The sequence below is a fragment of the Eriocheir sinensis genome, chromosome 5, assembly GCF_024679095.1.
Source record: "Eriocheir sinensis breed Jianghai 21 chromosome 5, ASM2467909v1, whole genome shotgun sequence".
In the NCBI taxonomy this organism is placed as follows: domain Eukaryota; kingdom Metazoa; phylum Arthropoda; class Malacostraca; order Decapoda; family Varunidae; genus Eriocheir; species Eriocheir sinensis.
This window is the reverse complement of record NC_066513.1, coordinates 24,171,749-24,195,941: the sequence shown is the minus strand read 5'-3', so window position 1 is coordinate 24,195,941 and position 24,193 is coordinate 24,171,749. Positions and strand designations below refer to the sequence as shown.

The 24,193-nt window shown below is 41.1% G+C and overlaps 2 protein-coding genes across 7 annotated transcripts in view; both read right to left on the bottom strand.

Moving 5' to 3' along the window:
* LOC126985493 (TGF-beta receptor type-1-like) overlaps positions 1-14,138 on the bottom strand; it is a 47,894-nt gene extending 33,756 nt beyond the window's left edge. Inside the window, exons 1-4 of one of the 6 annotated variants that reach the window (XM_050840465.1) lie at positions 13,932-14,138; positions 11,868-11,954; positions 8,794-8,938; positions 1,247-1,476 (exon numbers count right to left, since the gene is read on the bottom strand). In XM_050840465.1, the coding sequence (XP_050696422.1) occupies positions 1,247-1,476; positions 8,794-8,938; positions 11,868-11,954; positions 13,932-13,986 (517 nt within the window). In that variant the 5' untranslated portion in view covers positions 13,987-14,138. Of the gene's footprint in view, positions 1-1,246; positions 1,477-8,793; positions 8,939-11,867; positions 11,955-12,624; positions 12,738-13,647; positions 13,900-13,931 lie in introns of those variants that run through there. The other 5 variants (XM_050840486.1, XM_050840503.1, XM_050840475.1 and 2 more) reach the window with 5 other exon arrangements.
* Positions 14,139-16,274: 2,136 nt separating this feature from the next.
* Positions 16,275-23,271, bottom strand: LOC126985484 (tRNA (adenine(37)-N6)-methyltransferase-like). Its single transcript, XM_050840453.1, has 6 exons — positions 23,070-23,271; positions 21,233-21,399; positions 20,598-20,748; positions 19,361-19,530; positions 17,846-18,650; positions 16,275-17,077 (listed from the first exon to the last, which is right to left on the bottom strand). Exons 1-6 carry the CDS (start codon positions 23,132-23,134, stop codon positions 16,861-16,863), a joined length of 1,575 nt encoding a protein of 524 aa, XP_050696410.1. The 5' UTR covers positions 23,135-23,271; the 3' UTR covers positions 16,275-16,860.
* Positions 23,272-24,193: the final 922 nt, after the last annotated feature.

The window sequence follows — 24,193 nt, the reverse complement described above, 5'->3', positions numbered from 1 at the left end:
ATTAGAAATGATCACTAAATATTATATACAACCACAGAGCACCATAGAATAAGCAGACATATTAGACATCTCAATAATATTTCACACAGTCACTTTTGTAGAATAAAATAAAGCATATTTATATCAACACCCACTTGTGAAGTTTATACGAATAAAAATTCTACCAATGCTGCTGCAAGGCTGCATCCTTCACCATGAGTTGCAATGACAGACAGCACCACTGTTTCCTTACAGAATAGTCAAGGCACCCAAGTTAGTATGATGTCACATAAAAGGATGACTGGATATCCCTTACACCATGCCACACTGAGGGCACTAAGAGAAGGCTGTGCAAACCAATACAATAGACTGCCACAGACTTGCCTACCAGCAACCACATAATACCAACAAGCTTAAGGCCCCAAGTGTTGCGGCAACGAGAGAGCAGACACAACCCGTCAGTAGTGGCAAGAGGTTACAGCTACCAGCAGTATAAGGAGACAATCTGGTTAAGAAGAATCTCCAAACCAGTTTGGAAGTTCGGCTGTCACAGCATAAAAGAAAAGACAGGTAGCCCAACACACCGAAGAGTAAAAATATGAACCAAAGGCCCTCAAAGCTGACATACAACCACTGTCCAACAACCTTTGCCTTTGTCCTTTACCAGTTAAACTGCCTTAGCAATGGCATGATACTAGAAAGCAGACTACAATTATAGTGTTCTTAAATACTGTAAAAGGTGTCCGCTGACTTAAGTCAAAGTTGTTATCCTTTAAGTGTAGCAGAGCTCATCTTGTGAGGGGTAAGCCTTTCTGAAAACATATAAACAAGAAAACTAAAAAGATGTTACTTTTGTTGTCTTTGAATTATATACCTGTAGTTAGAAAACTGGTATAATTATAGGAAATGTTAATGTCTGCAACAGTAAGGGGTCAAGAGAGGAAAAAGGTGAGAGCTACAGATTAATAAAGCAGAATGGTAGTGCACAAGTACAGTAGTATATCACAAGAAACCAGGATTAAAGGGTACAGTCAAACTGCTTGTGAGTGGTTAGTAAAGTGCCTACAAGGTGGGGCAGGGAAGCCAATAATCACACAGCAGAAGGTGCCATAGCCCAGCCCTTCCACCACCCCCAGCACCAGAGGGTTGCAGCCAAGCCTCTTGACTCCATGTTTATGAAGATTATCATGTGACCAGTGACTACAATGCTAGTGGTGACATTCCAGCCTGCTGCTGGGAGGGGAGGATGGGCTGGTGCTGGCCTTACCTTCCCCACCCTTCTCACCAGGCTCCGGCCGCTGGGGGGGCCCTTGCGTGGAGTGAGTCGGGGCCAGCCCCCCCTGGGCTAGTACATGCTGATTGTTGCAGTAGTCAACATCACGGCAGCAATAGATTTCTTCTCTCAGCCCTGGGTATATTTTGTTGAAGTAGCCACCTTGGCACTTGTATGAGCTACCAGGAGGGAACTGCTTGCTTTTGTTCAAACACGCCTGCTTCCTGTGGCAGCCATTCAGAGTGACACATATATAGCTGTTAGTGTCAATGACTCCTCAAAAGAAGACACTTGCTGAGCCCATGTTTCCTCAACACTCCACTCACCCATTCACAACAATCTCCACCATGGAGAGACATTTCAAAAGGTACCTTCTGATAATTGGTAGGTTCTTGAACTTCAAACACTTCTCACCATTTGGATCTAGACATGAGACTGTTTAATTTCTTTTACTTGTTATTTTTGTTGATATTATTGTTCCAGCATGAATTTTGAGTTTCAGTATAAGTTTTGGGATGACAAGTATGATGAGACTGACCTGAGGGAGGACTGACTAGAGGCGGGGTGGGGGAGAGGAGAGCAAGTGTTCCCTGCGAGTGTTTCACAAGCTCCTTGGCGCACATATAAAAAAGTTACCACCACAAACTACACTGAGGGAAGGTAATCCTAGAGCATAACAGTCCTTTGAAACACTTTAATAACATTCCACAGTAGTAAGTCAAATGAGTATCATAAATGAGGTCTTACTGATACCCAAGGAGGAGAGATATTACTACATATTTTCTTAAGTACTGAAGAAGCTTAGCTTTCTGGTTACTTGTAAACTTCAAGAAAATGGTGTTTTCACTTTGACTCATAAATAGACCATGGTGCACAACTACAATGAACTACACAAAACAATATCATAACTAAATCATATGAAGAGCTTAGTCACCAAGAATTTGCATGATATAATATCTGCACAGTACTCAACTAGGCCAATGTTATTCCCAAGTGTGCCATAATGTATGCTTGACAATTTCTATCCACCATTCAAACAAGTACTAAAGTAAAGAAAAAAAATACTAAGGATAAAAGTTGAAATATGAAAGTGAATGTTTATCAAATTTTATTTTGATAATAGTTTCTTTTCATACCGAAGCTCAATCCCCCAGAGCAGTTCTTTACTTGATATGAGTACTAATTAGAGTGATACATACAAACAGGAGAACACACCCTGCCTTCCTGACAAAACGGAAGTCGAGCAAGGCCACTCAACACCTCTAGAAGCTGAGGTTTGAACTAAACTGCTCGTTATAAATTTTCAATAACTTGTTGGTTAGTCATCAAAATAAGTCAGTAATAGTAATTAGAATACTTTGTGGGAAAGTTAAATTAATGTATGATTTTTATGTATGGTATTGGTGTTAGTGCTCCTCTATGCATGGATAAAAATTATATCTTGAAAATTAAGAGAGGATGTAAGACTTGGCATATCTTGGCTTACATATTAAGTGATAAAATATTCAAGGTTGCCTTCTATAAAACTTTTATATCTCTACCTATTACAGCCCATTTCAATTTAAAAGAACACCAGTAAAAAGTAAAAACGAATTATTTCATAGTATTTAGATAAAACTGTGTGCTTTATAAATCTTTCTACAATGGACAAGACCAACTTGATTAGTTGAGCATGAGCAGCAATTCCAGCTTGTAGTGGGTAGGTTAGTGGTGTCATATAGCTTGCACACTAACACTGACACACAAACCATTAGAATCAACAACTGAAAGGTGTCCTGTGTTAACCAAGAGAAAAAAGTTCTCAAGCTTACCTGTCACAACTCATTCAAAAGTGAGACAATACATTATTTTAACACCTAAAGTAGTTTGAGTCCCCCATCAACCAATAACTACAAAGGACTGATTGGCAGGCAGTGAGAGTGTGTGTGCCCTGCTTGCGTCCTGTGTATGGCACCAACAGCAAAAAGCGAGTGAGGCAAACTTCAACTGTGTTTAACAAAGGCATGCAGCAGCATCTATGGTTGGGTTCAGTTTGGGCCCAATGAAGATTCCAATAAATAAATGAAATAAATAAAGATTATCAACCCTTTTAAAGTAAAGAAGTTAGTTGCAAAATATTATGAACTAAAAAGCATGCATGCCCTTCGAACTTTTAACTGGTACAACAGAAACAATAAAGAGAATGTGCCTAGAATAGGATGCTGTGAATTATTAATGTTATTGTAACAAATATTTAGATACAGCTGTTACATAGAATGTAAAATCATTATATATAAACAGCCAAATATCACAAAAAAGTATACCTTATGTCCTTCAGAGAATCATAACACCTCCCACTTGATTGAATAAATTTCCAAGTTCATCAAACTTTACCTTTTCGTCTTGAAGAGGTATGCTGAGCTCATGGGAAACATACTTTGGAACTGAGTGCATCGCATGTCAAATTTAGTATCAAAGCAAAGGTTAAAATCTAAATATGTATGACACCTTAGTGCATGGTAACAGAGAGAGCCATAAAGTTCCCCTGTCTGGTGGTGGTGTCTTCTGCTTCATCACTGAAACATTTGGCTAACAAAATACACAGAATGACACAATTCAACGAGTTCTCTGAACTCTTAGTAAGTTTCGGCTGCTAACAATTCGCACAGGCCACTGAGTCAAGTTCTCTTAATTCAGTCATTTTCAGTCAAGTTGTAGTACTGCTATCAATTCCTTTATAATTCTGAGGTTCAAAATAGTCCTTTCAGTGCTTGAGGATGAACAATATTTACAAAGGGAAGCACTGCTTGTCTGACAAGCCCTCTTTCAGCTGATCAGGTACTAAGCTTCTTACTGACTACACTCAATAAGCAAGGATGTGACATTATCAGGCAGCAAGTGTTCAAACAAGTGCTCCCTCAACCAGTCATAAGGACACAAGTCATCAAGCTCTGTTTACTGTTCCTCACATTGTTACTATCATGATACGTGTATATTTGTAAATGATCAACAGCCAGTTGACAAAAAACTGCAATAACCAAGCTATTTAGTTTGATTCCCAACAAACTGTATGGGTCACGCACCACTATGTTTTTGGCATTTGAATGTATGGGTTATTCTCCATGCTTGACATACATTCAGTATATAGTGTATGCAAGCAATACTTCGAGATACTCAAAAAATTGTCTAAGCTCTACTTACTTAAAATGCTATAAGGAAATCAAGTGACACCTGGATACACTGTCTCTTACTGCAAGTGCTGATTTACACATGACAGGAAGATTAACCACCACCTCTAGGAGCAGTGTGACCCTCAACTGTGACTCACACCATCACAGTGATGCCCCCACCAAAAGCAGCAATGTGCTGGGGCAAGTGATATCTTGCTTCCCTTCTAGCTAAATTTTCTTTTACTTGTTTTGCTCTATATTGCCTCTTTGACACCTGCTGAAGGGGTAAACATGTTCCAGGTCTCAACAGCTCTCTAGTGACCAATTCTGCATAATTACCCGCCATGGGATTTAATATAAATTTTTAAACAGTATAGATCAAAATATTAGTGAAATATATAAATGTTAACAATAAAACATAATAACATGCAAAACACACACCACATGGCATCTCAAGATGATGTGTTTGGAATTTCTGCTATGGTATATGTGGCCCCTTATAGCATAGGAAAAGTTATACTATGCTTAATATATGATTGTTTAACCCTCCAGTAGGGTGCTGATCTTGCACCATATCCACTTCATTGACATTTTATTTGTGGCATTTAACTCCAAAGAAACTATCTGGTACTCTGTCAGATACTACAGGGATGTCATGTATACTACCCATCTTCACAGATTATGAATGGGGGTTGTTGCTGGTGGGAACAAGGCTACCAATGGTGATAATATGAATACAGTGACAGAGTGAGGCCTGCAACCAAGGGGAATAACATAGATAGTGGTGGGCACCGCTAACCGAAAAGTTAGCTTTGCTAACTGGTAATCCACTAACTAAAAAGTTAGCTTCACTTACGCTAAATCGCTAAACTGATAAAGAAATTAGTGGAAGCTATCGCTGACCGCTAATCGCTAACTTTTCTTTATATGGATTTAGCTTCGGTTTAGTATTTTGGCTTTAAAATCCTTAGAAACAGACCTAGTGACCTGAAATTTCAATGTTATAGCTTAGACATAGAGCTTTCCAGAAAGGTATAGCATGCCAAAATCAGATGATGATAAAGATGTACACAATGTAAATTCAACATACACTATATTTATGCCTAATATAATTTATGAACTTGCAATACCAGAGCAGAAAGACAAAATCTGTTAAGATATCTGATGACACACTACACAGGACTGCTCCCCTACACAGCTGGGGATAGTGGATCAATTTAGATACATAAATGTAAATAATACTAAGGAGTATATTAAGTGAATAAGTAAATAGCAGTGTTTATTTCTTGTCGGGTGGAAAATATTGAATTCTTGTTATTGAATCCCGAGTTCAAAGAGACGGAAATGGAAGATGCAATACCCTAAAATACCAAAAAGTTTCCCTAATAATTGTCCAATTACCCTACTTTAAGGCATAATTTACCCAAAAGTGAAAGCCCTGGAATTATTGCGCCATGCGGCTCAACTGGTGCTGTGTCTGCCCACAACGAACAAGAACAAACTAGTATGAATTTTTAGTAGATTTGAAGTTAGCAGAGGAGGAACTACGTTTAGCGGAAGCTAACTGGTCTGCTAATTGTTTCCAAAGTTAGCGAAAACGCTAATCAGCCAACGAAAAAGTTAGCTTCGCTAGTTAGCGGTTAGCGGAACCGTGCCCACCACTGAACATAGCAACCTATAATTTGCCCCCTTGTGTGTTGAGATTATTTTTTTGGTTCAGATTTCACTTAGAAAGTCTATTAGAAAACAAATTGAATAAATTAATGATATTACTTTGCTTTGCAAGCTCCAAAACACTAAACCTTGAAACTAGATATGCATGAATATCTGGGATACCATGACATTTCTGACCCTTCTGTTCTTCAATCCTAGTTACAGACCTGTATTTACTATTAGTTTCTCTTTATCTTTGTCTCTCTACCTAACCCAACTATAATCTGAACCTTCATCAAAGGTATGTACACTCGACCCTCATTTTCCTTGACTAATAAGGGAAGAACTTGTCCAGAAACCATAAAAGTCCAGGAATCAGAAATCGCTACAGTGCAGGGACCACGACCCATTCACAGGCGTTTACCATAGTTGGTCCAGCAATCACAAATATTCACTACCTGCCCAGGACTTTTATCATACTTTGTCCACCACATTAAAGTAGCACATCTAAGAGATTAACTATAACAATTTATATGAAGACTTGCATTATGTGTCAACAAAGGATGCACCATTGATGACAGTCACGAAGTGTCTACCATTATCTTTTTTTTACTTCAGGTGCTTGAGCATATTATATTATGCAAATTATTTACTAATGAATACCTCTTCCCATAAAAATTAGGTAATGAAATGTGAAACGGGTAATAAAAACTAGATCACAACTACAAGCAGCTGCTTAGCAGATACACGTAAATAAACCGATGCACTGTCGGTAGCAGCGATGCAACATTCACCTTTTTTTTTTTTTTTTTTTTTTTCCAACACCACGCCTAGCCAAAAATATTATACAAATGCAAATTATTTATGCACATACTTCATTTCAGTACATACCATATTTACATGTGAATGTAAGGTCACAGCGCAGCTGTTTAATTAACGCATGAGACAGTAATTAATATGTACATCCAGTGCACATGTAGCCACCTAGCAGGTGGTGTGAACACGAACTGCGGGATGGAATCTGATGTATAACCACTTTTGTTTTGATACCTGGACTTTGCCAGGCATATGTCCACCAACTACCAGACAAAGCTGGACCCCAATTTTTTTATCTGGACTTCTATATCGGTTCCCGGACTTCATCAAGCATATGTCCCGACAACTGTTGGACCCTGGATTTGGTCAAGGAAATATGATATCTGGGAAACTGAGGAACGAGTGTACTTAACAAATTCATGGGGGCTGTTCCCAATAACAACAAAAATTTTGTTCTATGAAAGTAAGGTCTTTCTTTGTTGACATTTATCAATACCTCCTTTGTGATACCTCCTGTTTAAAGGGATCAACAGGTGCAAGATCACCACTCATCTGGGTGCATGAATGACTCCTCCTCATGTGAATAGAAGAATACCTACAGCTGACACTCCGGCATGATTTCAAAATGTTTAAGGTGATTTTTTTTTCCCTGCATACACCAACACACCCATTCCTGCTTACACCCACACCCATACACTCACAGCCACAGCCATACACACACAACTGCACATACCCAACTACACTCACCTACACTCATATCAACATACATCCACAAACCAATCCTTGCCTACAATCACGGTCATAATTATATACAAACATCCACATCCACACTGATTCACTGCCTACACACATATCCACACATTGCCCAATACGAATATCTGTTAAATAGTTCCAATTTAGAGAAGGTAGAAATACTGTAATTTTCAGGTACCCATTCATCTGATGAATGAACAGGGCAAGTAATTTAGGTAAAAGGAATTAAAATATATCACTGAGCCTTATTAAACAAAAGAAGCCAAATGGAGTGAGGCAATTCATGGTGCAATAAAACTTTGGTGAATGGTACCATGCAATGAGATAAGCAGTAAGTATCTTCCTTCACTCAGGAGAAGACTAAACGACACTAGTAAATGAATTAGTTGATCTATAGTTAGTAGCGTATGGCCACCACTTTGTACTCATCACTCCAATTAGCACTCATATCAGGAAAAAATTACTCAAGAACATTGATATGAGGTATGAAAGTGAACTATTGTGAAAATAAAGAATATGCACTTATTTTTCAGTCTTTTAAACCACAGATCAATTATGTTTGATGGAAGTTGTTCTCTCACAAATACTTATTGGAGTAACATTCATGAGATGGTGATCATACTCCATGTGCTCCTATTCCCTAAGAAATGGCTGCAGGGATCTTCAATGTATCATGCTATTTGTAAAACTATTGGGAAGTCATGTCCTGAGTTAATACCACCTAATGCTGCCAGAGTATATCAATAAACAACAATTTATGAACCAATAAACATAGGGAATATTTTAAACACCCCAGTCAACCTGCCTTCAATAATGATGTTTGGAAAAAAAAGGAGGGCGGCATGATACCAGAAACAATAGTAATAATAATAATAATAATAATAATAATAATAATAATAATAATAATAATAATAATAATAATAATAATAATAATAATAACAACTGTCCCATATCCCACAATCATGTACAACACAAACACAACAATACATTTCCCTGTACATTCAAGGGCAAAGAGAGAAGCAAAAGTGAGTAGTAGTAAAAAGGAAGAGGAGGAGAGGGAAGAGCACAGGTAGGAGGAGGAGAAGGAGGAGAAGGAGGAGGAGGAGGAGAAAAAGGTGGAGGAGAAAGATGAGGTGGTACAGGTTGTGTGGGTGGGCAGATCTAACTCACCTATGTGTCTGCCTCTCCCCTGATGTCTCCCTGGTGACGGTGATGTAACACAGTCCATCCGTCTCACATTCATTCGATGGACAGTTGGTGCACACACATTTCAGCATCCTGGGCGTTTCAGGGGAGGTCAAGGTGTTTGTGTGGCCTGTAGGGGTGTGCAAAGAAGGGAGAAGTTAGAGAAAGCAGTATCTACGTCCAGCAAGTGTGTCAAAAATAAAGCTTATTATAGGGCAAGGGTTTCGTTATGATATTCTTGGAGTGCATCAACACCATCCCTTAAGGCTTTCTTAATGTTTTGACACATTCTTGACAGTTTCATCCAGTAAGGATACACCAAAGTAAATAAATGCGCCTTGTGGAGCAGTAGTTAGCATGCCTAACTGCAAATCTGCAGGCCCGGGTTTGAATCCCATCCCAGGCAGTCAACTTGCAGCTCACCCAGTTGTTCATCCTCCCTTTCAGGCTGGTCAATAAATGGGTACTTGGGAAAGATGAACTGTGGCAATCCCAGATTTCATACTGGCCCATGTCCCTGGGTAGTACATTTGCTTGTTGTTTCTCATTTTGTTGACAATGGCTGCATTAGATGCTTAAGTCTGTCCTCATATAGCAAGTTTCTCACCCCTTGGATCTTTTTTTTTTTTTTTTTTTTTTTTCCATGCCTCCATGGTCTAGTGGTTAGTGTGCCTTGCTACGAATCCGCGGGCCTGGGCCAGTCAGCGTGCCGCTCACCCAGCTGCCCTTCCTCCCTTTTGGGCTGGTTGAAAAATGGGTAACTGGGGAAACCTAGGGAAGGTAAACTGTCTGAACCCGGATGTCATGCTGACCCTGTCCTGGGGTGATGGGTTCTTCCCACCAATGGCTCAAGGGCCAGTGCCACGGAGATGAGCACTGGCCACGCTCAGCTGTAGCGTATGCCCCCATCTTTACTCTTTTGGTTGGTCCCAGCCAATTGTGGCGCAGGCAACTGTTTTATAGTGCCACCATCTTGCTTGGCTAATCCCCCCCCCCCTCCCCCGAGCTTCAGTTTCCACCACAGACTCAAAGAGCCAACACAACTGGGAGGAGGACTGCAGTCAACACACAGCTGTAGTGTATTCCAGGGTTGTTCTTTTTTTCTTTTTAAAAAAAGATCTGATTTTTTTTTTAAATCAGATTTTTATGTTTTTTTTATTATTGAAAATAATTAAATAAATGTAAACCTCTATATTCTCTACATTAGTTTCAAACACTTTTTAGAGTATTCTTGTATCATATTCCATCATAAGTAACCTGGCTGGCTATTTGAGCCAGTCCTAAGACTGACCATCCGCAGCCAGCCAGCCACTGGCCAGCACCACACCACAACTCTGTCTAGTCGTTAACAGTATAACCAGATCATGTCATATTTTGGACATGTCCTCACTGAAATTGCACAAAGAAAGATGAATGCAGCTTCAAATGAAAGTATCAGAAAAGGCTGTGGATGATCCATGTATGTATTTGAAGTGATTCTTTGAAAAAAAGGGGTATATATTTCAAATATTTCCTTTACTGCCACTTCCTATATTCGGTGTTTTTTGTTCCTTTTAATAGCTTTTCTTTAGTTCATTTAAGTGTTTGGAGTGGCCCAAGACTACCCACATGCTGTCCTCATGATTGCCCATCAACCGGGCTCCAGCGAAACTCTTTAAAGAGGACCAAGTGAAGCTCGTGGGGTGATTAACCAAGGAAGATGGCGGCACTATAAAACAGTTGCCTGCGCCAACAATTGGCTGGGACCAACCAAGAGTAAAGATGGGGGCATACGCTACAGCTGAGCGTGGCCGCAGTGCTCATCTTCGTGGCACTGGCCCTTGAGCCATTGGTGGGAAGAACCCATCACCCCAGGACAGGGTCAGCATGACATCCGGGTTACGACAGTTTACCTTCCCTAGGTTTCCCCAGTTACCCATTTTTCAACCAGCCCAAAAGGGAGGAAGGGCAGCTGGGTGAGCGGCACGCTGACTGGCCCAGGCCCGCGGATTCGTAGCAAGGCACACTAACCACTAGACCATGGAGGCATGGAAAAAAAAAAAAAAAAAAAAAAAGATCCAAGGGGTGAGAAACTTGCTATATGAGGACAGACTTAAGCATCTAATGCAGCCATTGTCAACAAAATGAGAAACAACAAGCAAATGAACTGAAATTGCTAACCCATAGTTGCCCTGCACACATTCTAAATGTATTGGCACATAATTTGGAAATTGGCAACATAAAAAGACAAGTGCTTCATGTTGTAAAATACTTTTGAAACCATCACTCTGCCTCAGCAAGATACCATCAGAAAGGTGGTCAGTGTCTTGTTCTGCTCCAGGACACTGGATGGACCAAGTGTGGCTGATGGAAGATATGTATAATGAGCTAATCAGCTCAGGAAAAAAATTGTGAAGTTGCCTGGGAAAATATTGATATCATAGTTACAGAGTGTTTTCTTTGTTTATTTCTCCATTTTATGTTGTTGCTCAGCAATAAGATTAAGATTTAAATCAATAAAAAAATCAAATAATATAAATCTTGATTTAAATCAATGATTTCTTTTAAATCATTTGATTTAAATCTTGATTTAAATCTGTGATTTAAATCAACTTGATTTAAATCAAACAACCCAGGCTGTATTCACCCAACTTTACCTATACTAGATCACTTGCTACTCTTTATCAAACTGTGATTCGGTTCATGTAATTCATTTTTATATTAGACCAATTCAGTTGACAGTAGTCCACGTGAAAAAAATAAGTTACACACAGTAACAACGTATCCTGAAATTCAGTAGCGAAAGAGCAACATAGTAGCTCAATTTGTTTCTTGTAGCCCCATCTAGCAACACTGAGGCATTCTCACTCACTCACTCACTCACTCAGCTGGCTGGCTGGGCAAGATGCATGTTGTGTGGATGCAATAACATCCTCAACACACCCAACACAAAGGTATTCTGTAATGACGATGAAAGAGCAGATTTTTGTTTACTTCCACAAAATATTGCTGATAAGTGAGACAACAAATAAGGGTTTGACAAAAGACGACCCCTGTATAAACATTGATCCGTTACTTACCCATTATTTTGTCTGACACGGCTGACTGTGTGGTTGTGAAATTGTCTGCACTGAACTCTGGTGTCCTAACTTCCTTATCGTGGAAAGCTGAAAGAGTAAAATATCATTAATGTATATACTTGCACAAGATTTTTTTTCTTATACACATGATACAGCTCAAGTATCTTATGATACTAGAAAGAATTCAGCAAATCCTCATAAAACAGGGAGCGAGACAATAAAACTAAATAAATTAATGACTAAAAAAAAAATTTCCTACCTATTAGGAATAATTGAAGTTTTATGATCTCTACATATATGCCTTGCCTAACTTTAGATCATTTGCTTTAAGGTCTTAAGGGATGGCCTTAGCTAGCAAATAATGGAGGAGGAGGATGTAGATGGAAAGGGGGAGGAAACATAGATAGACTACATGAAAGAGCAGGCAACACAGAGCTTGTCGGCTTACAACTTCAGTGATTTAATTTATTCTCCAGGTATTTCAATGGCCTGGAGAACACATTAAAGCACCTGCTGTAAGTACAAATGAGAACAGCGCCATTTTGATGGCAACAGTGTGCATGCTCAATAATGCACAGAATCTCTCTCTTGCTAAGGGATCAAGTGTAAAAGGAAAATCGAGTATTAAAAGTAAGAGATTCCGGAGTTCAAGTAGTTGGTTTGAGAGGCTTTTATGTTGGTTTCATATGTGCGACGAGTATAATAGGCGTTGCGGTCTGGTGTTTCTTGGTTTGCCCGTGCCCGGCTCACCACTCACCAGTATTTGTAATGAAGAAATGGCGGACAGATGTGGTAGATGTGAGGAACAACATTCCCAGGTTTGGGAGGCACACTCACTATTTCGCCAGCTATTTGGCATACGTTCCTGGATCTTGATGAGCGGTTCCACCATATTTCCTTCTCCACACTACAACAATATATTGCGTCCAGTAAAGGTAAGGGGGGGGCCAGGGGGGGTGCAGCCTCCCTTGGTTAGCAGGGGGGTCGAAGGGGGCGAACCCCGCCATTAGCTGTTAGGTCGTAAAGTTCGGTTGGAGTAGTTTAAATATGCTCCCCCACCCAACAAACCTGACTTCCTGCGGGTCCCCCAAGATCGTTGGGGGAATGGGATTAATTCGGCCTTTTTCTTTACTTTTAAGTACTTGCACCTTCATATTATGGTTAAGGGACATGTATTTAGTCCCTTAACCATAATATGGAGGCGTAATATCGTATTTTGGAGGCACGGAATGAATCTCCACAATTACCAAGTCTTCTTCTTGACTGTGGAGCCCACAAGAGCAAGTTGGAGTAGCTGTCATCGCACAAGGAGGTGAGGGAAGTGACATGGTGTCACTGATCACAGACATCCGAAAGCAACAGTCACAAATCATGAAATTTATATAATTCATTGCTATTGTTCTAAGAAGCAACACATTCATAGCATAGTACAGCCTTATTGAATGTATACAGAATATTTAATACAGTTTCAAATAGTAAAGAACTGACATGAGTGATGTAATGGGGGTGATGTGGCAGTGCTGTGAAGAGGCTCAGGCCTCACTCAACGATTTCATATTTGTGTATGGCTACAGTGTGTAATCAAGTCTACCTGTTTATGCAGCACAAGTGCTGGTATCTGTTGTAGTAATTATATTGTTGTTTGCTTTATCAGATTGCATGTCATGCATCATTTTATTTTATTTTGAAAATGATGAACATATAAGTATGGAAATCCATTTCAACTGAGTACTCTGTCGCTGACAGCAGCACCTCTGTTCTAAGTAAGGTTACTCGATACCAGTGATACTTGTCTGAAGTACTTGGTGTCACAAACAGAGTATGTACGCGTCAAGACTGCTGGCCTGGGGCAGCACCCGCGACACTGCCCCGGGGCGTGGCCGGGCTAGGCGGCGGCGGCGGGCGGGGCGGTACCAGTGCGGGGCGAGGGCACGGCAATGTCAAGTTTTGCATGTAGTATACATAATGCACTCCCCTACATGACAGGCTACCACCCAGCCCCCCGCAGCCCAGCACCGCCAGCCGCCCCCTGCCGCGCCCGCCGCCCCGCAGGCACACACTCACCGGCCGCGAGGGTGGCGAGGCAGCACACCAACACGCAGTGCCATGGCCGCTTCATCGTGGCGTGTGGGGCGTCCGGCCGAGGCGCTGAGTCCTACATGTCCGTCCCTGCCGCGGCCCGCAGACTGGGTTGGGGGGCTGTGGGGGGGCGGCTGTCTGGCTGGGGCAGGCGATCCAAGCCTAAGGGGCGGCACCGATCCCTCTCGGGGTTCCTTGGCTCACTGGTGACACGCGCGCATCGACTGGCAAAGGGAATCGGCACTTCTTCTGTTGAGCTGTTCGCTTTGTATCGCTTTTTAGATACCTCACTATATATACGCACTCCTCTTCAACTTCTACTTCTACTACTACTTCTTCTTTTATACTTATTCTTCTACTACTTCTTCTTTTACTTATCTTCTTCTACTCATACTTCTTCTTCTACTTCTTTTACTTACCTTCTACTCCTACTTCTTCTACTCCTACTTCTTCTATTTTTACTTCTTTTACTTCTTCTTCTACTTCTACTTCTACAGCTTCTTCTACTACTTCTCCGATCTTCTTCTACTTCTACTTCTTCTTGCTTTTCTATTTTCTTTTGCTTTGTTGATTGATTGATTCATCACTTCGATTTTTACGCATGCCTATAATTACTTTGGACTTTTCTTAATTAATTGCATTTCTCTGTTCTGCCCTTTTGTTTGTTTCTTCTCCGGTGATTTAGGAAGCTGGTAATCATTTTTTTTACACTAAAGGAAACAGCTCAAGGGCAAAAATAAATAAATAAATCACAAATATCGTTCATGAGTGTCCAAAAGAGATCGAGGTGTATATTTAGCCTTTTCCCTTATTCCATGTACAATATTAGAGGCAGGTCATACAGTTAGAGAGGCCAAATGATCGAATTTTTAGGTGATTTTCTCGAATATTTAGGTAATTTTCTCCTGTCTAACAAGAGTGCGCCTGATCCTCCTCCGGGCCAGACATGTGTCGTTTATACTCTGTGCATGGCCGCAGTACGCCTGGCTAGACAGTCTCGGGTATTCCTCCGCATATTGCACCCCTAACCTTGCACAAGAAGAAGAAGAATAAGGATGATCAGTCAATAAGTTAATTAGTTAAGCAATTATTAGGTCTTCCTTTCATGATGCCTTTTACTGATACGTCACCTGAGAGACTCCTCCCTTCCCTTAGGCGCTATATTTTCCTCAACAGAAGGATATCGGTCAATAGGGCTAATAATAGGTAACAATAATAATAAGGATGATCAGTCAATATTAATTATATATTGTCAGGCATTATTAGGTCTTCCTTTCATAATGCCTTTTACTGATACGTCGCCAGAGAGCTTGACCCCTTCCCTTATCCTTCTCAATATCACAGAAGCTAATTATTAATCAAATTAATTATAGTCAGGCAATATTAGGTTTTCCTTTCAATTATGCCTTAAAATCTACTGATACGTCGCCGATCGAGACTCGGTCCATGGTACCCTCATTCCTTATATGCGCGCTTCACTTTTTCTCCATATATTCTTAGCACGTATATATAAATTAACATGCAATATATATAGTCCCTTCTGCATGCTGTGCCTGATTTATTATATGGTCATTATTAGATATTTGTGTAGCCTATAAACTGCTACCAGGGTGATCGATATGCTATATATAGATAAGCTATATATAGGCTACATTTAGGACATGAACTGTACACATGTCTCTTGTACTGCGAATCACAGTATAGCCTATATATATTGTCTGGGGGTTGGGATGGCATGTTATAAAATTCCTCGACCTTCTCCTTTGTTGTGTACTTTTGCAACAACAAACCATCAATCAATCAATCCTATTACACAATATGGTACTTGAACTGTCTGTCTGGAGCGGCGATCTGTATAGCGATTTCTTATCATAACTTTTCCCTCTCGTAAGATAACAGCTATACTAGGTAGGGTGTAACAGAAGCACACAGCATATTTTTATCCTTTTTATTTTCATCAGCATATTTTTATCTTCTAATCGACTCCTCTTGACTGAAATACCTATAAGTCTGAATTATTATTATATTTCAAGGTTAATTAAATATTCCAGCTTTGTTATTTCTAATCCTAAATCATTATATCTCCAAACTAATATATATGTCTATGGGGTACGTTATTTAGGTTGAAACACATCTCTTTAAGGTATTTCAGAGATAGATAGATAGATAGAAAGACAGAGAGAGAGAGAGAGAGAGAGAGAGAGAGAATACATGCATATACTCATTTATCTATTAAGCAATGTGTGTGTATGTGTGTGTTTACGTATATAGTTGTACTTATTTATGTATGTGTGTGTGTGTGTGTGTGTGTCTATGTAAGCAAGACAGTCAGCTCATGGATGAACTCCCCTCATTCATTTTAGTTACATTCTGCAACCAATAGTTTACTTGCATGTCAATCTATGCATTTAATTTTTGGTTGATTACTTCTAATGTCGACTTTTTTTTCCCTCTTAGCTCCCCTTGGCCTTGTGGTTGTCTTTACAGTCATATTGCTGTCCTTTGTTCTCATGCCGGCTCGACATTACCAACCCCTGGCTGGAATAACAACTGGTTCATCCGTTGTTTTATAGAGTATATATCTTTATGGAATTATTATCACTTTTCCTTCAGTTTACCTTTAGGCATAGTATAAAACACTGAATACTTTTATCATTTTTTTGATGAACATACAAAACTTCCATATAAATAGCTTCTGGATATATAAAAATACAATACATATCTTCTAATACAGTATATATTGTACAATATTCATACAGATAGGTGAAAAATTAATACAGCTTGGGAACTGAAAGAAACCATATTATGCAAGAGAAAAAACAAACATGGGAGTAAGAGATATAAAAAAGAAAAAGAAAAAAGAAAGAAAACAGCTAATTACTACAAGACTAGGAAAGAATTACGAAGATCCTGACTAGTGTACTGGGTTATGGGACTGTGTGCTGAGTGGCTGCACCCTCAGCACCTCAGCACAGGACCCCTCAAACCAGGCAGTGACGTGTGCTGAGTCCACGCAGAGGTAGTACAGCAGGGACGCACACTTCTCCCGCCTGTAGACTGAGCGAGGGTCTTGCCTGAGAACGCTGGTGATGGCCTCCCTCAACTCCTCTCCGTCAGCCAGGTACTCAAGTCTGGGGAAGGTGGAAAGGTGGAGAGGTGAGGGAATAACATGTCTGGGAGAAGTGGACAGGTGGAGATGTGATGGAAGGCGTGTGGAAGAGGTGAGGGAGTAAAAACGTCTGGGAGAGGTTGGGAGGTGCGGGAATAAAGAAGTCTGAAGGAGAAGGAGAGGTGAGGGAATAAAGAAGTCAGGGAAAGCTGGAACGGTGGAAAGGTGATGGAATAAAAAGGTCTGGGAAAGGTGAAGAGAAGGTGAAGGGTATCAAGAAGTCTGGGAAAGGTGGAGAGGTGAGGGAGTGAAGGTGAAGAGTGCACCTTTGCCAATTTGTCTGCACTCACTGCAGGAGCAAAACTTCTGTGGAAAATTAAGCTGATGAATAACAATGAAAAAGTTAAAATATAATTAGTGAAAAAATAGCAGCTTAATTTTTATAACTTTGCCAATTTTATTTTTAGTAATTGAAATGTTGCAGACAATTTTTCCTCTCCCACTGTTATATATAATTTCATCATTGTTATATATCCTTTCATCATAAAGAATATTGTCAAAAATTTATGTTTGTGTGAAAAAGTCACTTTTTGAACAAATATTTCTAACTCTAGTGAATGAAGAGTAATAAATATGAAAAAATATATGTAAATATGTAACTACTTAAAATTGCATATCAGTTTACAGTGAAGTATTAGTGGCAGTCTCTGAAGTGAAGGAAAACAAGAATATATTCCACTCCAGTATGGAAGAAATAAAGCAACTTCAGTCTTTGCACAAACTAACATACCTATACTTCTCATCCTTAGCTTGGCGGGAGAAAGCCTGCACTTGTTTCTCTGCTATGGGGTTGAAGAGAACTTGAAGGGCCACTGTAGGAGGTTCAGATACCCATGAAGCCATCGCCACTGCATCTTTTCCTTTTTCCTCACTCCTTTCTTCATCTCCTTTTTCATACTGACTCTCTGGAATCAACACTGCTCCTTCATTTTCCTCACTCCTCTTTACAACTACTTTTTCCTCTCGACACTTTCTTGACTCCTCAGTATCACCATGAACATGCACCATCTCATTTAGCCTCATTTTCTTTTCATCTTCTCTTATTTTCTCTACATGATGACCTTTTTCTGCCTCCTTTATATCACTACCAACATCCAACATCTCTGTCTCCTCTCTCTCTTCCTTTTCGACATATCTCTTTCCTCTCTCAGATTTAGGTTTATTTTGTTCTTTACTTCTCTCATGGCTATATTTTCCTCTTTGTGGCTTGGCATTATGGATCAAACTCTCCACATTTTCATCTTTACTAATCCCATGCTTATATACTTCTCTTTGCATACTGTTCAGGGCTCCATCACAATTAGGTTTAGTTTCTCCTTCACTGGTCTTTTCCCTAAATTTCCCTCCTAGTAATCTATCATCATGAAATAAGGAATCTACATCCTTATCAAGTGAAGTCCTGGATGCAACTCTTGTAGGATCAGTAAAGTGTGAAGCAACCACAGGTGGAGCATCATACTGCAGGATATAAGGCTTGATGTCTAGTACTGGTGTTCCATCTAATATGTCCAGACCCGAGAGGTGGAGGCAGTCCCCTGTGAGGCAAAACAGTACATTAGTAACCTTGTTCCCCTATAAGACAGGGTAAGAAGTAAAAAGGGATATGTGGCTATTCTGATTAATGTTCTACCAAAAATGGTTATTGAGGTCTACTCTTTAACCTCACTCTGGTATTTTAGAAGTTTCATCCCTTTTAATTGCCTCTTATGATGTGTAACGGTATATGAAAATGTATTCCTAAGGGGCATATTTAATGAAAACCTTAGTTTGTAACCTATAAGCTTGGCCGACATGTCAGTTTGCAGCTGTTGATGCGTAGAGTATTTCATCATTCATGTGTTTTTATTGTAAAGTTAGTCCTTCCCATGTATATTTTGATTTTTTGTGTTTTTTTTTAAAAAATACCAAATATTAATTTGTAAATACTTAATCAAAAAACAGGCTGAATATATTTCACCTTACACAGTTTTATAACTAATCATTCCTACTAAACACTGATGTTAGGATACTTTGAAACAGTGAATATTAGATTATTTGTAATTTTTTTCTTTTGGTTGTTTTTTTCATGTTTTTTGTTGTTGTTACACTTCCATTATAAGCCAACATATTGATATAATGTAATAATCTTACATCCATATATTCTTCTATGCTTACTTACTTAACTGGTAAAGTTTAATCAAAATTTATTTGGTACTTTCAGAGTTATTCATCTTTGAAATACAGAAAAGGAGGGAGAGGACCTTACCCTCTACTTTATCAAGGCGGGCAAGGGTGAGGCCAAGAGGGTTGGGTCGGTGGGGTGAGCGTGTGCCAAACACCCCCACACGCTGTCCGCCCAGCCTGGGGGGAGCCACCTTGGACCGGCAGTGACTCCTGCCTCCTCGCTCTTCATTTTTATCAAACACAAACAAGATCCTGTGATGGGGAAAGAGGCTCAAATTAAAAGAACTATTCACAGGAAAAGTTCTGAGGTGCTTTGGAAAAGTGATAAAGTATGTATTTAAAAATGCATGGAACACACTGCTCCTTTAAAGAGAATGAAATAATGCCAGAGAAAAGAAGGTCCTTCCCAAAGAAATCAAATCAAATCTAGTTTTACAGGTGAAAAATGATGAGTGTGTGGTGATGATTTTTTATTTTTATATTTTTTTTACGTCGCGGCCTATTGTGCCGGTAGGCTTTTTCCCGGTGGGGCCTGATGGTCGGCCCAGCCCGTTCTGGTGCAGGCGAGTGTTTATAGAGGCGCCATCTTGCGTTGGCTCATGCTGCCCCCCGGAACTTATCTTTGAGCCTCTCTTTGGAGAGGTTATCTAGAGCCCAGGTTGATGGGTGGTGTTCAGGCCAGCATGTGGGTAGTCTTAGGCCATATAAACAAACATACAGAGATAACATAATGCAGGATTAAATGGCCTACACACTTGCTGTTTCACTGTCTTCCCACCCATATTAGTGCATGTTATGATGAAGAGCAAGTTCCTGGCTCATCCAATAGACACTTAATGCACAAGAATCACTAATATAGAGATTGATTTTTTTTTTGTGTGAGGAAAGGAATGTGGCATTTCTACTTTATAACACAAAAGAAACTATTTAACATAATTCTGTAAGTATGAATTGTGTAAGAGGATGAGATGGAACATTTTCTCTATAAATCTCTACTTATTATAAGAGATTAAAAATGTCTGCGAGTGTTGGTCTTGCTCTTTTAATGGCAGGTCACTATCCTGCTCAATCTTTAGCCGACTCAGTATTTAAGCTTAAGAACTGGTGCATGGTCATTCTGTGCAAGGCCCAGAAAAGTCCTTCCAGCCACATTTAGGAATTACAAAAGCTTGTATTGTATTAACTAGGAGATTATAGTAAGTACTCCTCAATCACATGAAAGATAATTAAGTTAATCAGCACCATATCTGCACAACTTCATTCTTAGTGCCACAACATCTCAAAATGCCATCCTCACTGTACATAAAAGGCATCCTCACCAAACATGTGAGAAGTCTTCAAGGCCCTGGAGTGCATGGTGAGGGTTGGTGAAGGTGTGTGGGGCGAGCCTCAGCACACCCCTCGTTAGGCTGCTTACGCTGCCCTGCCTCGGTGTCCCATTTTTGGTGCGGAACCAGGATTTGATGTGGCCTGTTTGTGGCAAATACCTTAATAACACTGGTTCTCTCTCTCTCTCTCTCTCTCTCTCTCTCTCTCTCTCTCTCTCTCTCTCTCTCTCACCATAGCCACAATGTTTGGAGGAAAACGTCCAGTCACCATTAGTCCTCTTCTCAACCTCTTAATCCTCTTAATCCTTTTCTAAACCTCTTAAGAGGAAATGGAAGAGGATTAAGAGGAATTTAGAGGAGGATTGAGAGGTTTAAAAGAGGAGTAATCATCTTCCATTTCTTCTTGACCCTTTCCATACTGTGACGCCGACGTCTGCGTCACGGATGGAAAAGGTTAATAACATCATGGGCACACACAGCATGTAGGTGCTTCCGTGACCTGTTGACTGGACCAATATGGCCGTTTGACAGTTCTCCTGCTTCACCTGAGCCTTGTTCTGCCGACTCTACTTATTCCTACCTCAATGGGTGGGAGGCCACACCAGGGCAATAATGTTAACAATTACCAATGGGCCTCCAGCCATGAAAGAGGTGTTCATCAGAAAGGACGGCCTGCTGCTGGGGTGCCTTAGGTGCTTGGGGTGTGGATGTGAGGGTGGGTGTGCCGGCTATCACCTCCTTCAGCGCAGACACATCCTTACGGTGCTCAGCCTGCAGCCCTCGGACGGTCTTCCTGAAATAAGTGTTGGTGTTTAAAACTCCTCCTGTCCTCTTTTTTATGGGGAGCAGTGCCCTTGAACTGCTTCCTTCCTTCACTGAAAAAAAAAGAAAAAGCTGTCTGTCACCTCTGGATCTAACTCTTACTATTATTTGGCATCTTTCACTCTTTTTTTGAGGGAAACAGAATTTCTTATTTTTCTATTTTCTTATATTTTTTTTTCTCGTCAAAATTACTCATGAAAATCAATAGTATGTACACTTGGGTTATCACAGTGTAAGATTTGTTATACATTTTTCAGAGCTAACTGCTGTAAGAGAAACCTGCAAAAGATTGTCCTTTCATTGTTGTATCAGTGTTTGACAAGTGACTGAGATAGATTTATGGATGGGGCAGACAGTGAATAATTGGTTTTCAGGAGCTGCCATGCATAGGCTGATTGGCTTCTTGTATGCTTAATATCAAGCCCACCTAACTTGATTTTACCTTGTTCTTAGGTTGGTAACTGTTTAAGAACAAGGTTGTAGCTCTTGCATATTATATTTTCTGGAATTCTTACACATAAACAGTAGTAAAGGTAGTAGGCTAATGGATGCAAGAATAATAAAACATTCAGAAACAGCACAACTTAGGGGGTCAAGGGGGGCAGAGCCAACCCAGAAGCAGGTTGCAATATATTTTCACCTGCCTGTTAATAATTAATAATGGTAATAAGTGTCTATGCAGGAACTTGGGATATCAGCTGGGTAACATTTGGGATGCCACACTGGGGAACATCTGGATTGCTATACTGAGGGGAACATCAGGCAAACTACACCAGGGGAACATCAGGCAAGCTACACCGGGGGAACATCAGGCAAGCTACACCGGGGGAACATCAGGTAAGCTACACCGGGGGAACATCAGGTAAGCTACACCGGGGGAACATCAGGCAAGCTACACCGGGGGAACATCAGGCAAGCTACACCGGGGGAACATCAGGCAAGCTACACCAGGGGAACATCAGGCAAGCTACACCGGGGGAACATCAGGCAAGCTACACCGGGGGAACATCAGGCAAGCTATACCGGTGGAACATCAGGCAAGCTACACCAGGGGAACATCAGGCAAGCTATACTGGGGGAATATCAGGCAAGCTACACCAGGGGAACATCAGGCAAGCTACACCAGGGGAACATCAGGCAAGCTACACCGGGGGAACATCAGGCAAGCTACACCAGGGGAACATCAGGCAAGCTACACCAGGGGAACATCAGGCAAGGTACACCGGGGGAACATCAGGCAAGGTACACCTGGGGAACATCAGGCAAGCTACACCGGGGGAACATCAGGCAAGCTACACCTGGGGAACATCAGGCAAGCTACACCAGGGGAACATCAGGCAAGCTACACCGGGGGAACATCAGGCAAGCTACACCGGGGGAACATCAGGCAAGCTACACCGGGGGAACATCAGGCAAGCTACACCAGGGGAACATCAGGCAAGCTACACCGGGGGAACATCTGGCAAGCTACACTGGGGGAGCATCAGGCAAGCTACACCGGGGGAACATCAGGCAAGCTACACCGGGGGAACATCAGGCAAGCTACACCGGGGGAACATCAGGCAAGCTACACCGGGGGAACATCAGGCAAGCTATACCGGGGGAACATCAGGCAAGCTACACTGAGGGAACGTCTTTCACCTGAGGTTGTTGAGTTCGTTGCGCGCCTGGACGAGCTGGCGGGCGAGGTCCTCCGCCTTGGTCATGCTGCGGGGCGTCACGGCACGGGGGCGTGGCTACCACCGGGCGTGCCTCAGGGGTGCTCCACGTGGGTATCAGAGTGGGACCTGTGGGTGTGTGCGCCTAAACAAACACGCGCCACCAGTAAAGTCATCCCTACAAGTTCCACTCTCACATGATTAGTCAGAAGAAAATGTGTTTCATGCGGCTACTAATGTATTCTATTATATTGGAGAGAGCCATATAAAGTACGTATGTGTGTACGTATAAAAATTTATACATATGAGTATACATATAAAGTATACTTGTAAAAGGTATAGGGAATAAGTATATATATGAACCGTGCTACGGCAGGATACGAGAAAGACGAATGGTGTTCGATGTGACAAAATTGCGTCCTATCCAGATTTCGCCTCCTAGTGCAACGCCTCGAGACAGGAACGTACGTGCTCAACTCAGGAAGGCTCGAGAGCCATCACTAGAACTTCCAGCGACTCTGCCTCAGAGACACGCCAGTCCTTGTGACAGACCGACTTGGTTGGCTCGGGTGACGGCAGCCGATAGAGTCGGTCTGTCGGCACCAAGGAGTCTAGAGAATCCTTGGTCGGCACCCTGCACCACCACGGCCAGTCGGCCACCCGTAAAACAAAGAGAAGCCAGCATAGTCCAGGAGCCAGCTAGGCCTGCTAGATGAAACAGTACAGTCTAGACGTTCACAGGTGTAGCGAAGACATTGATATCTTGGAAAATTTCACATACCTCGGTAGCGTAGTGCAGAACAACGGCGGGTCTCGTCAAAAAGTATTACGACGGATTGGCTTGGGCTGTACAGTTTTATGGACTCGCCCAATATGAGTATATGGCGTTGTTGATACTGTGCAGAAGGACAAAAATCCGGATCTTCAAGTCGCTTGAGCTCCTTGGTGCTCCCTGTCTTACTCTATGACCGTGAGACATATACCACGAATAGACACTTGAAGAAGCAGATTAAAGTTTTTGATAATACGCAGAATCATGGGATACCACTGGAATGAGTTTGTATAAAATCGGCGATTACTCCGTGAGACTGAATTGAGGCCTATTAC

Excerpts from the sequence above, each read along its gene's own strand:
- LOC126985484 (XM_050840453.1), bottom strand. The coding sequence starts at position 23,134 with ATGACCAAGGCGGAGGACCTCGCCCGCCAGCTCGTCCAGGCGCGCAAC. Across the intron at positions 18,651-19,360 it reads CCGCCTTGATAAAGTAGAGG|GGGACTGCCTCCACCTCTCG; the intron begins GTAAGGTCCTCT and ends TTTGCCTCACAG. Across the intron at positions 17,078-17,845 it reads GCTAAGGATGAGAAGTATAG|ACTTGAGTACCTGGCTGACG; the intron begins GTATGTTAGTTT and ends CACCTTCCCCAG.